The sequence below is a fragment of the Paroedura picta genome, chromosome 5 (assembly GCF_049243985.1).
Source record: "Paroedura picta isolate Pp20150507F chromosome 5, Ppicta_v3.0, whole genome shotgun sequence".
NCBI lineage: Eukaryota > Metazoa > Chordata > Lepidosauria > Squamata > Gekkonidae > Paroedura > Paroedura picta.
The window spans coordinates 15,507,089-15,520,083 of NC_135373.1; the positions used below are offsets into that span (position 1 = coordinate 15,507,089).

Sequence of the window (12,995 nt, forward strand, 5' to 3'; positions counted from 1 at the left end):
CAGCCAGCCTGGTGTAGTGATTAGTGCGGACTTCTAATCTTGCGAGCCGGGTTTAATTCCCCGCTCCTCGACATGCAACCAGCTGGGTGATCTTGGGCCAGTCACAGCACAGATAAAGCTATTCTGACCAAGCAGTAATCTCAGGGCTCTCTCAGCCTCACCTCCCTCACAGGGCGTCTGTTGTGGGGAGAGGAAAGGAAGGGCCGCTTTGAGACTCCTTTGGGTAGAGAAAAGCAGCATATAAGAACCAACTCTTCTTCTTCCACCCCCATCCTAATTCTAATGGCTTGCTCTACAGGAAGAAAGGGATTATTATAAACATGTCGTCTGTGATTGGCCGGAATCCAACTCCACTTCTGTTGATGTACAGCGGAAGTAAGGTAAGGAAAACCTACCCCATCTAAGCAAAACAAGAAGATATGTTTGAATTTCCAAAAGTAGGAGAACAATAAACTTTTTTCAACTGAGGCAGGCCCTGTGTCATACCTAGTAGGAGAAGTCCTGGGCTGATTCTGTGCGTCGGCAGCGAACGGCTGCTTCGGGCGCCAAAGCACCCAACCCTAATTGCTAGGGCTCAGGTTGTCAGAGCCAGATTTAGAAATTTCTGGAGATTTGGGGATGTAGCCTGGGTAGGACAGGAATTTCAGTGGGGTTCAATGACATAGAGTCCTACCTCCAAAGCATTGATTTTCTCTAGGGGTATAGATTTCTGTAGCCTGGAGATGAGCTGCAGTTCCAGGAGTCCAGAAAAAAGGAAGAGAAAAAGTAGCCTGCAGTTCCTTCTCATCCCAGTACCAGTTCAGGACGCTTCAACTTCCTTTGGGAGCCTTTGAGGTCCAACCCAGTCTCCCAGTAGCCTAGCTGTAAGTGAAGAAGCCGGTGTCCCCTTGATTGCTCTTCAGCCTGTAATTCCTCACCTAATTCCTCTTTCTTGCTTCCGTGGCAGGTATTTGATGACTTCTTCTCACAAGCCTTAGAAATGGAATATAAATCCAAAGGCATCATTGTGCAGGTATTGTGCCTTATTACTCTGTCCCAAGGAATGCCAAGACAGTATCTTTTATGAGTGAAATCGGTCCTAGGGGCATCAGTTTCTAATAGCCAGGCCTCCACTGGGGCTGGGGAACCTTCATTTTAGTGTGGCTCCTGCCCCCCCAATTTAAGCTTTCAGAAACTGGGTGGAATTCCCCCCCCCCAAAAAAAACACAACCACTTTTGCAATGATTCTCGCCTGTAGCTCACATTCCCTGGGACAAGGAAGAGTGCCCGGCATGCTGTTGTCTCCTGGAGATGGCATCGGCACACCGGGGTCTTCAGGGAGTGGGATGCTCTGGTTTAAGGCAAAACTCTATGGTAAAGCAGCTTCATTGCTATAAAGTTCTCACCAAAGTCAGAGCATCTCCCCCTGATGGCATCCCTACGCCACTTCCATATGATGTTGGGATTGGGCCCCTGCAATGGGTGGTGATGTCTGAGCATCTGGGCGCTCTCAGAGAGTGCCCCCACTACTCTGCCGGCATCGTGGAAGCGGTTGGCAACTCTAGCTTCTACTCTGGGGGACTTGGAGTTTGGCTAAGTTTATCCCATGTCTGAAGTTACTAAGTTTATCCCATGTCTGAAGACCCCAATGAGGAACTTGCCTTGTCATCTTTGTTTCACTGTTCCCAACACATATCTAAAATTACACTTTGCTGCAACCAGAGGTATTTCTTTGTAATGACCTTCAACCAGACCTTCTTCTCCAAACTGAGAATCATGTTCCTCCAGGAAGTTACTCTAGAAGTAGGAAATCTCCTTTGTCAGAAATGTTTGGATTCTGCAGGCTTCTGCTTGCCCTTTTTTAAAATCTCAGAACACACAAGTGGAGCATGCCTGGGTATTTGGGTGCAGATCAGCCGATTAACACCAGTTTCGGAAAAAGAAAAATGTCTCTTCAAGCTGTAAGCAGTCATTGGTTACCTGAATGGAAAAGAGAACATCAGCATAGATCTGGGTGTATTCTACACTCCTTGCATAGTGTCCCACCTGGGTCGCTACCAGTTTTGTGGCTATGTACCTAACATTGGGTTTAGGCATGTGGGGAAAGAAAAGTGGACAGTTTTGGATTCGGCCCAAGTTAATTCAGCCCGAATCCAAAGCACCCTTCTGTAGCTTGGATTCTCCGAAATTGGTTTGGAGGAATCGAATCCATTCGGCACCATAATAATCTATGGCGCCCTTAAAATCAATCGGAAATTTACCTTTTCCATGGTTTCATGGAATAGGCGGTGTGGGCTTAAGTTAAAGGTAAAGGTAAAGGTATCCCCTGTGCAAGCACCGAGTCATGTCTGACCCTTGGGGTGACGCCCTCTAGCGTTTTCATGGCAGACTCAATATGGGGTGGTTTGCCAGTGCCTTCCCCAGTCATTACCGTTTACCCCCCAGCAAGCTGGATACTTAAGCTGGGCTTAAGTTAGAGGCTCCAAATTTGCAGCGTAGCTCTGGGAGCCTCTCCTCAAAAGTACCCCCAAGATTCAAAAAGATTGGACCAGGGGATCCAGTTCTATAGGCAAACAAAGAGGGTGCCCCCATACGACCTACATTGTTTCCATTGGCAAAGAGAAAAAATTATCTGTCCCTGCCCAATGATTATGGTCATCATTGGGTGTCCCCGCTTTCTGAGAGTAAGCAGGTAGTAACTTGGGAGAAGGCCTTCTCTGTGATGGCCCCAAAACTCTGGAATAGGGTTGTGAACTTCGGCTGCCAAAGCAGCCATTCCAGCCCAAAGCAGCCAGCGCCATGGTCTTCCCAGGGTGAGCGGTCTGTCCCCTTCTGCTGCCATCTTCTGCCAGTGGTCAAGAGGGTTTTTTTCTTTGTTTGCCATCCGCTCACTGGCTCTCACTCTGATTTTAAAGTTGTTTTAAAGTTCATTCATTATAATGGTTTCAGAATGTATATTTTAAATTGTTAGCCACCTGGTTGGCTCTTGTAGGAGCAGAAAGGCGGGCCTTTAATTTTAAATGCCAGCCGGACAGCAACAAAAATGGCTTCTAAATCTCGGGCTCTCCCTCCCGCCCCGCCTTTCCTCCTCCAGTTCCTCCTAACTTTAAAATCTGGTAGGCTACGAAGTAGTATAAAGTTCAGCTGTTGCAACACGACTCAATTGTGGCTTAAAAATATTATACGTTAATTTTATTGGTTTTATTGAGATTCTTACATAAACTGCCCTGAGATGGTATGTCCAAGAGGGGCAGTGTATCAACCCCTAAATTAATAAGCAAAGAAAGCAAAAAATAAGTTGTGCCAGAAAAGGTTAAAGTCATCGCAACAAAGAAAAATAAAAGGGGAACTATGGCGTTAGTCTTTCTTGATAGATCTAAACATATCCCAAATTAAGATTTAAGTGTTAGATAATGGGGAACAGAGGATAATCCAGAAGTTACTCAAGCGTTGTTCATACCTCTTTGCCCCTTGCCACTGTTTTGAAGGCTCCCTTCTACATTTAGACCACGTGTTCTCTTTTGTGCCCTTTAGAAGCCTTATAACATCTTCCCTTGTGTGTCTGATTCAGATTGTCTCTGCGGAAGTGTGTGCGTACACAAAAGCTCATACCCTGAATAAGAAATCGAAATAAGAAGGTGCCACTGAACTGTCAATTTGTTCTGATTCTAAGGGCATCGTCATCAAAGACAAAGACACAGCACAGAGGCCTCAGAGGCTCCCTGTTCATAGTAGAAATTTACTAGGTCGAAACATGCCAATCCTATCCCTCTCCCAGTAGGGAGCCAAGATGTTGCTTCCTGAGATACTTCTATTAACATTTCAACATATACACCCTGTTATCTTGCGGAGTCTATCTCTGCCTGGCCAACAGAGCGGTACAATATGCTTGTGGACCTTCTGTAATCAGGAGCTTGCAGGGGTAGGTTTGGGTATGGCCCCCTTCTGTCCCACCCTGAGCTTAACACTCTCTCCCTCTGCAGAGCGTCATGCCCCTGTTTGTGGAAACAAACATGACCAACCTGATCAGAAGCTACATCAAGATACCAGCCAAGAGCTTTGCATGCCAGGCCTTGAACACTGTGGGGCTCACCAGCAGAACCACCGGCTGTCTCAGCCATTCCATCCAGGTAAGTCCAATGGGCAGGAAGGAAGAGTCACATGTGTGGCAATCACTCACAGTACAATAAAATCCAGTAGCACCTTTAAGACCAACAAAGATTTGTTCAAGGCTCTGTGCTTGCACTCGAAAGCTCATGCCCTGAATAAATCTTTGTTGGTCTTAAAGGTGCTACTGGACTCTGGTTTTATTGTGCTGCTTCACACCAACATGGCGATTCATTTGAACGTATCTCACAGTAAACTCTCTGGCCCTGGCATGGAACGTGGGCATAGGCAAGACTGGGCCCCTACAAGTAAGGCAAGAGTCTTTATAAGGATGCCGTTAATCATGGATTCATTTCTTTGATTTATAACCCACACCTTGAGGACTCGGGGTAGCTCACAACATGCCCAACATAGTATTGAAACTTGAAAATAAAAGTAGAAGCCAAAGTGTGTTGACCGGACTTGTTGTCTCAGGAGGCATGCTGTCTACCTGGCGCGAGAATCAAGGAGGCCACAGAAAGGGTGGAAAGACTTGTAAAGCCAAGGACAGATATCCCTTCCTGCTCATTCATGCTCAACAAATGCTCAACAAATGATACTGCCCAGTGCAGTGGGGAGAACATGAAGCGAGACTCCATGGCCTTGGGAAGTGGAAGACTTGGGAGCACAGGTGGTGCTTTCGTCGGTTCTTCCTGTAAGTGGACGAGACTTAGGAAGGGAAAGAAAAATAATGCAGATGAATGGCTGTCTACATATCAGGATGACAGACTTGAATAAAAAACACTTCTTTGAAAATAAGAAAGAGTTTAATTCAGCAGTTCTATCCAAGATGAAACAAAGGCAGATCTGAGGTGCCAGGTCAAAACGCAGTTCTTTTACCCCTCTAACTTTCCCGCCCAAATCCCAAATCACAGTCATAATAGACAGTTAAGTCCAGGTGCCATCCGGGAAAGCTTCGAACAAATGATAACATGCCTAGCACTGGCCTTGGAATGCCCAGGGGCTTTCCGCACTCCTCCAAAATTGCACAATGGTTACTAATTGAAAACGCTACAGTTTTGCCGTTATGCACAACGTCGTTGACAATCTGCAACACTCCTGAAACCGATCTGCAAAAAGCGCTTCGTTGTAGCGCTTTCAGGGAAATCCCAAAAAGTGGATTCACCCTCTGGAAAGCGCTACACTCCTGCAACCAATCTGCAACACTAGCGGGAAAGTCCTCTGATCTTCCGGCGAAGCGACCGACATTTTTTTTTCTCCGAGCGAGCGGAGATCAATGCACCGGCGAGCCTCCGTTTAGCCAGTGAGGCTTCCCCGTCTGCAGTCCCTCAGTTTACAGTCACTAAGCACAACACAGAAGCCCGTTTGCTGATTTATTTTCCCTTTATTTTTCACACTGTTTTAGGCCGAAAATCTCGCCCGTGAGGGGGGGGGGTTTCACTCGGGGGGAGCGTGGCAACGATGAAATGGCAGCTCAAACACCACCTGCTAGCTGGATGGGCCTCTCCGTTGCAACGAATCAACGCATATTCGTTGCAACGTGTGTGTGTGTTTTTTTTCTTTTTTAAACATTTCTTAAAGGGAAAGGGGCTGTTTGGGAGCATGCTAACGGCCGCCCATTGGCTGCTTGACGGCCAGGGGCGGGACGAGCTCGGCAATAGCGCTTCCTTTCTAGCGATTTCTGCCGAGACCGGAAGCCTGTGGGAAACGATAGAAACGCAACTGGATTCCACTACAAAGGCAGGTATGCATAACAACGAATTCCACTATTTTAAATGGCGATTTTTCATTCAGCAAACAATTTGCTACATGGATCCCGGTGCGGAAAGCCCCCCAGTGTTTCTACTTCTATGATAACAGTGGTTCCATGAATAAATGGGTAGCAGACAGGTCATGACTAAAATGCAGACAGACGAAAATGGTTACAGAAAGGCTATGCATTAAATCATGGCAGTTACACAAAGATCAAACATATTCAATCATGGCAGTAATCAGTAGATTCTGACACTACGTCATTGGTGTCATCGGGAAAAGTTTGGATTTTCCGACCATGGATTGTGCTACTGTGACGAGGCTCTTCTTTGGGGAGATGGTTTGCAACTCACAAAGAAGTGTCTTTGCGGAGAGCCTGGCAGGCCTGGGTGTAAACTGCACGGAGCTTTTATTCCAACCCCAGATTGATTCAGTCCCTGCCCTCTACACAGAATGCGATTTCCGTTTGGATTTTGGGCAATTTAAAATTTCCTTCTGCAACAAGAAGGATTGATCCGGTGTGACCCTACCTTTAGTGTGCAATATCTTGGAGTGCTGAAAATCCTGAATAAAGAAAGCTCCGTGGTAGAGAACCTTTGATAGGCTACACCTGGTCATGTGACATGCTTGCCTTAAAGGAGAAGCCCCTAATTTCTCTCAACTTCTGTCAGTCCTGGATATTTCCTCCCTCCTCTGCCTTTTTCGATCCTCTCCCCCACCCTCCAAGAAGAGAAAGAGGCTCCCTGCTTGGCTCCTCTCCCCCCCCCCTTCAAGAAAAGAAAGAAAGAGGCTTGGCTCCCCCCCCCACACACCTTCTGAGCCTCCCTAACCACATGCAGAAGACTTTCCTGTTTCAATGGGGAGGGGGGGAAGAGGAAGACCCGAGTTCAAAGCGATCTGAATTCAACAGGATTGACAATGGAATAAAGAAAGTAAGTGCAGACTCTGCCTTGGTGAGGGGGGCTTTAAAATAAGTCCAATAGGAGAGTGAGACATATATTGAAAGCCTAGTTTGATGACAATCACTGCATAAGTGATTCAATCACTTGATAAGAACACTGCAGATTTAAAGGGAATGGCACATACACAAGGAACTATTAACTTAAAAGGAAAGTTCAAAAGCTACAACCCTGGAGCACTGGCATGAAGGATTACAATGTCTCTGCACTAATGAGCAGTGAATGGGAAACCAGCAGGAAGAACTAAAAGTCCTAATAAAGGAAGGGGACTATGATCTAATAGGCATTGCAGAAATCTGGTGGGATAACACAACTGGAATAATAGGATAAAAGGTAAAGGTATCCCCTGTGCAAGCACCGGGTCATGTCCGACCCTAGGGGTAACGCCATCTAGCATTTTCATGGCAGACTCAATACGGGGTGGTTTGCCAGTGCCTTCCCCAGTCATTATCCAGTCAGTACCAGCAAGCTGGGTACTCATTTTACCGACCTCGTAAGGATGGAAGGCTGAGTCAACCTTGAGCCGGCTGCTGGGATCGAACTCCCAGCCACATGGTCAGAGCTTCAGATAGCATGTCACTGCCTTACCACTCTGTGCCACAAGAGGCTCTTAGTCAGAATAATAGGATAGAGGGGTACAATTTATTTAAAAGGGACAGACAAATAAAGAAGGGGGACGGGTAGCACTATATGTTAAGACTATAAATACTTGTGAGGAAATACTTGTGTGCATGAAAGTTCAGCAGAGAGTCTTTGGGTAAAAATAAAAGGAATAGGAAATAATATGGGGTATTATGGTGGGTGTCTGCTATAAACTGCCAGGCTCCATTAGAGTTTGTCCATCTGCACCCAACAATGGGCCTATTGCCTCCTTTACTTTACGTTTGCTCCTCATATAACTGAAAAATGTTTTCTTGTTACAGTGGGCTTCACTGGCCAATCTTAGCTCACTCTCAGCTTTGCCTTTCTGATGATTGATCTACAGTGCCTAGTAACCTGTAGGTACGCTTCTTTAGAGCTCTGTCCTACCCTCCATTTCCTGAACATTTTCCTTTTCTTTCTTAGTTCCTCTTGAAGTTCTCTGTTCATCCAAATAGGCTTCTTAGAGCTCCTGCAGTGTTTTCATCTTTCTGGGATAGTCATGGATTGAGCATGCAATAGCTGTTTTTTGAGTAGTGCTCCCTTCCCTTCCAGCATTCCCAGCCGTGGTATGACACTCATCATATCTCTGAGTTTATTAAAGTTTGCCCTAATAAAATCCAACATCCGTGTCTGGCTACAAGATTCCTTGCCCCCCCCCTCTCAAAAGGAATTCGATGAGGACATGGTCACTTCCCCCTACGGTCCCCACCTCCTTCACCTCATCCACCAACTCTTGCCTGTTGGCCAGTATTAAGTCCGGTAAGGTTGAACCTCCTGTGGGTTCTTCTACCATTTGATAAATGAAATTGTCAGCCAGGTAGGTCAGAAAGTTCCATGACTGAGGACGCTTTACAGAGTTTGTTTCCCAGCACACATCTGGGAAATTGAAGTCACCCATGATGACAAGGTCCTGCCACTTGGATATTTTCTCAAGCTGCTCACAAAGTGCAGCATCCACATCCTCTCGTTGGTCAGGCGGTCGGTAGCAGACACCAACCACCACACTGTTTGTTTTCCCCTCGCTTATTTTCACCCAGATGCTTTCCACTGTAGATATGCTCTCCTTCACTAGAATTTCCTGACAGGTAAGCCCTTTCCTCACATACAGTGCCACTCCTCCACCTCTTCGATCTATTCTGTTTTTTTCTGAACAGTTCATATCCATCCACTATTACAGACACTATAACAGTTTAGTTATATTCAAAGTAAGAAAAGGAATAGGGACATGGTAGGACCACTGTGAGGACCAAAAAGTGACATTGTAACAGGGGATGAATTGAGCTGAACTGCTCAATTCCTACTTCTCCTCAGTCTTCTCTTGCGAGGGTAATCATGCTCAGCGTGGCAAAATCATTTCCCTTAATGGGGGATGGACTGATTAGCTGTTTTAGCAAAGAATTATCATAGTGCATAATATGGCATAATTTGGATACTATGACAGAGTATACTAATTTGCCACTAATTTACCTTTTCTATATATCTGTACTGTCATGATCCTATTTTGTTAGAGGGAGAGTGCATGCACACAAAGCTCACACCTTGAATAAATCTTTGTTGGACTTAAAGATGGAGGAGAGTTGTTTGCTGTTGTCCCAGAGGGTCGGACCAGACCTAGTGGGTTGAAATAAATTCAAAAGAATTTTTGGCTAAGCATCCAGAATAAGTTCCTGACAGTTAGAGCAGTTCCCCAGTGGAATAATTGCCCTCGGGAAGTGGTGGGTTCTCTTTCTTTGGAGGTATTTAAGCAGGTTTTTAAGCAGAGGCTATATAGTCAACTAGCAGAAATGCAGATGGTGACTGGGTGGGCAGGAAGGGATGTGCCAGTGTTTGTCTCTTGCAGCCCTTTCTTGCATACCCAGGGAACTGCTAATCACCACTGTGGGGTGATAGGTTAATTTTCTCCATGCAAAGCTGGATTCTGGAGATTTTTGGTGTGGGGAATCACTAGGGCATAAGTGGGTGGGCAGGTAGTTGTGAGTTCCTGCACTGTGCAGTGAGTTCGACTAGATGGCCCTGGAGGTTCCTTCCAACTGTATGATTCTATGAAAACAGGTGATAAATGATACAAATAAATACAATAAAGGACACAATTAAAGAATTCAGCTGTTCATCAGCTGTGGAACAAATCTGGACACCTGTCCGGTTTGCCCATACTTTTAGTTAATAAAATACTGTGCAAAACAAGGCCCTTTGGGAACTCAGTAGGTACTGAAGGGCACAAACCTCCTCGAGGAACTGGTTCCAAAGAGAAAGAACAACCACCAAGAAGGTCCTTGCTATAGAGCAGGGGTAGTCAAACTGCGCCCCTCCAGATGTCCGTGGACTACAATTCCCAGGAGCCCCTGCCAGCAAATGCTGGCAGGGGCTCCTGGGAATTGTAGTCCACGGACATCTGGAGGGGCGCAGTTTGACTACCCCTGCTATAGAGGATGAGAAATAGGTATTTGTGGACTAGACACCTTGTGCCAAAGACCAAAGTGGGTGAAGGAGGGATAGGGTTCATATCTTCTAGCAAAGAAATTAGCAGTCCAATCTCAAGCCATACTAAGGTCTATTATGTACATGTTTCATCTCACTTTAATTGTATTTGTGTGTCAGGTTTTATTTGATATTCTGCATTTGTTTTCCTTCCTTCAGCACTTAGTTCACTTTCTGGTCACTGTTTCTTCAGGTTTTTTGAGAGTGCTTTTGGGCTGATTTTTCTCTTGTTTTGCTTCCAAGCTGAAAGTTATTCAAAAGCAGACAGATTCTCTATTTCCCCCTGTTCTTTTGCTGCCCTTCAAATGTCACTCCCCACTCCCACCAAGGTTGTTCTGCCCATTCTTCATTTTTTGCCATCCTCCGCCTTTATTGGTGTTCAACCCCCATTTCCCTCTCATTTTCCAAGTTTTATATTTTTATGACAAGTGACACGAGTCCAGCAATAAGAAATTATTGCTAGTCTCAGATTGATGAATAAAATAAATTAAGAGGAGAGGTTAAAAGGAGCTGCATAAGGTTCCCTGCTGATATTTATTTGAAAAAGGGATTATCCGTATTTGTACCATATTGTATTTGTACCATATTGTTTTTAATTATGTTTTGTAATGGCCTTTGGCTAAACACAATAAATGTTATCATATCGAAAAAGGGATTGGAGAGGAGGCAAATGACATTTTCCCCTTTAATGCTTGTTCTCCGGGGATTACAACTGATCTCCAGATGACAGAGATCCATTCCCCTGGAGGAAATGGCTCTTTTGGAGGGTGGACTCTATGGAATTACACCCAGCTGAAGTCCCTCCCACATACTTCTGCCTTTCCCAGGCTCCCCCTCCAGATCTCCAGGAATTTCAAATCCAGAGTTGGCAACCCTAGACTCAAAGCACTGGAGAGGGGTACAGGAAGATACACTGAATGGTAGCTTACACTGCAATATTGATTTAACATAATTAACATTGCATAAGTGTGAGAAGGTGGAGTTATACATTTGCTTACTTGCTTTCTTTCAGAACAGCTGCCTGAACATGGTGTTTCCGGAGTGGTTGTACTCTTCATCTGTCGGATGCATTATGATGCAGTTTTTCTGGGAGTACCTGGAAAACAATAGCAAGTAGCCCAGTTCCTGGAGTGGCATCCTGTACTGAGCTTAAGGGGAAGAAGAAAGGCCAAAGCACAGACACCAGCTGGACCGGGCACCAAAAACTGATCCTAAATTGGTTGAGAATAACATCACTGAACGCCCCAAATCTTGCTTGCAAATTTAGTTTTTTATTTAATTATTTCTTTTATCTTTAGGCTGCCACTCTCTAGAGACTCATGGCAGGGTACAATATAAAATTCCCGATGAAAACATAATAAAACCCCCATCCCATAACAGAACAACAGAACAAAGCTAAAAAAGAAGCTAAAACAAGATGGTGGCATAGTCTCTCCCCCAATCCCTGCAGCTGTCCACCCCCCGGAGTGGGGTACACTGGGGGGCTTTCTGCACAAGGACCAATTTTGCTGAATGTTTGCAGTATGCAGAAACGCTATATTTAATAGTGGAATTTTGTCATTCCGCATACCTTTAATTCTAGTGGAATATTGAAGTCCCAGAATGTATTCATTCCTCACATGTTTCCGGTATCGCTGGAATCGCAACAAAAGAAGCAATATTTTTCCACGCTTCTACCCGCCTCAGCTGTCAATCAAACAGAATAGCCAATGAACTGTTGTGTTCATGCTCCCGAAAAGCCCCTTTCCCTTTAAGAACTGTTTTTTAAAAAGCCGAAAACACCAGTAGCAACAAATATGTGTTCATTCGTAGCAATGAATATGTGTTCATTCATTGTCTCAGAAAGACCTTTTTTGCTGGCGTAGGAGCTGGTGCTTGATCGTTTACATGCTCTTCAAGTAACATCCCCCCATGGGCGCGATTTGTGGCCGAAATTACAGGCAGTGTCGAGCAGGGGGCTGTATTGTGCTTGGGAAATTTAAAGACACTTGCAGTAGGAAGCTTTGTTTTACTCTTAAGCACTTCTGTGGACAGACTTCAGCCGGAGAAGCCTCGCTCGTTCGTTGCTTTCCCCGGTCTAAGGAAAAAAAATGTCGATTGCTTCTCCGGAAGTTCGGGGGCGAGAGCAAGGGAGGGACATTCTTTCTACCACTACATTGAGAATGCACGTCTTTCGCTGATGTGTTGCAGTTTGTGGTTTTTAAAGGGGGAATCCACTTTTCCCGATTTCCCGAAAAGCACTACAACGAAGTGATTTTTGCCTGAGTGTTGCAGGAGTGTTGCAGATTGTGCACGAAGTCATGCGGAATGTTGAATTAGTAGTGTTTACCAAAGGTAAGACTTCTACTACATTTCAGTCGTGCGGAATGGCCCTGGATGTTCATCTTCATGGCTTCTGTGCAGTACCACATGGGACTGCAGTTAGGCAGGCATACCACAGAGAGGAGATAGCGGGCTATAGATCTACAGAAAAAAACACTCCCAAGAGTGTGGCCCCTCCCAACCAGGGAGATGAGGGCCTTTCCCACCTAAAGTCAGCTGATCTGGGAGGGGCCAGCACTCCCCCCTCAGTTCTTTACTTGCCGCCTTGGTGAGAGGACATCTCGTTTCGAGGAAAAGTTTGTGATTCATAGTTCATAGTTCCTTGTTGATAGCTACTTCTTAATAGTTTATTCTTGATAGTTAGTAATTTTTAAACAGAAATTTAAAGGAAAAAGAAGAAGAAGAGGAATATAATGGCACTGTTTAAACCAGGGGTAGTCAAACTGCGGCCCTTCAGATGTCCGTGGACTACCATTCCCAGGAGCCCCTGCCAGCATTCGCCTGTTATGTTTAGGAGAGGGGCATGTCACAGCATCATGTGCTGCTGGTCGAAAAATGACTCCTAAAACCAGATATGGATGAGCTGCACGTTTAAGGAAAGCCCTTTATGAAAAAGTCCTGTCAGGGAGAGTTGATATACTTACTCCTTCCTTGGACTTCCCTCCTTCGACATCCTCTCTGCCTCCCCTGTCTCAGCCTGGGAGTGAAGGGGCTCCAGAAAAGAGAGCTTCCTGGGAGCCACCAAAAAAGAAACTG

The 12,995-nt window shown here is 45.4% G+C and overlaps 1 protein-coding gene across 1 annotated transcript in view; it reads left to right on the forward strand.

The window, feature by feature from the left end:
- Window positions 1–11,910, forward strand: part of LOC143837123 (very-long-chain 3-oxoacyl-CoA reductase-like) — a 51,298-nt gene extending 39,388 nt beyond the window's left edge. The window contains exons 8-11 of the mRNA XM_077336635.1: window positions 299–380; window positions 947–1,012; window positions 3,963–4,109; window positions 10,930–11,910. Coding sequence (XP_077192750.1) covers window positions 299–380; window positions 947–1,012; window positions 3,963–4,109; window positions 10,930–11,034 — 400 coding nt within the window. The 3' untranslated portion in view covers window positions 11,035–11,910. The remainder of the gene's footprint in view (window positions 1–298; window positions 381–946; window positions 1,013–3,962; window positions 4,110–10,929) is intronic.
- The last annotated feature ends 1,085 nt before the right edge of the window (window positions 11,911–12,995 follow it).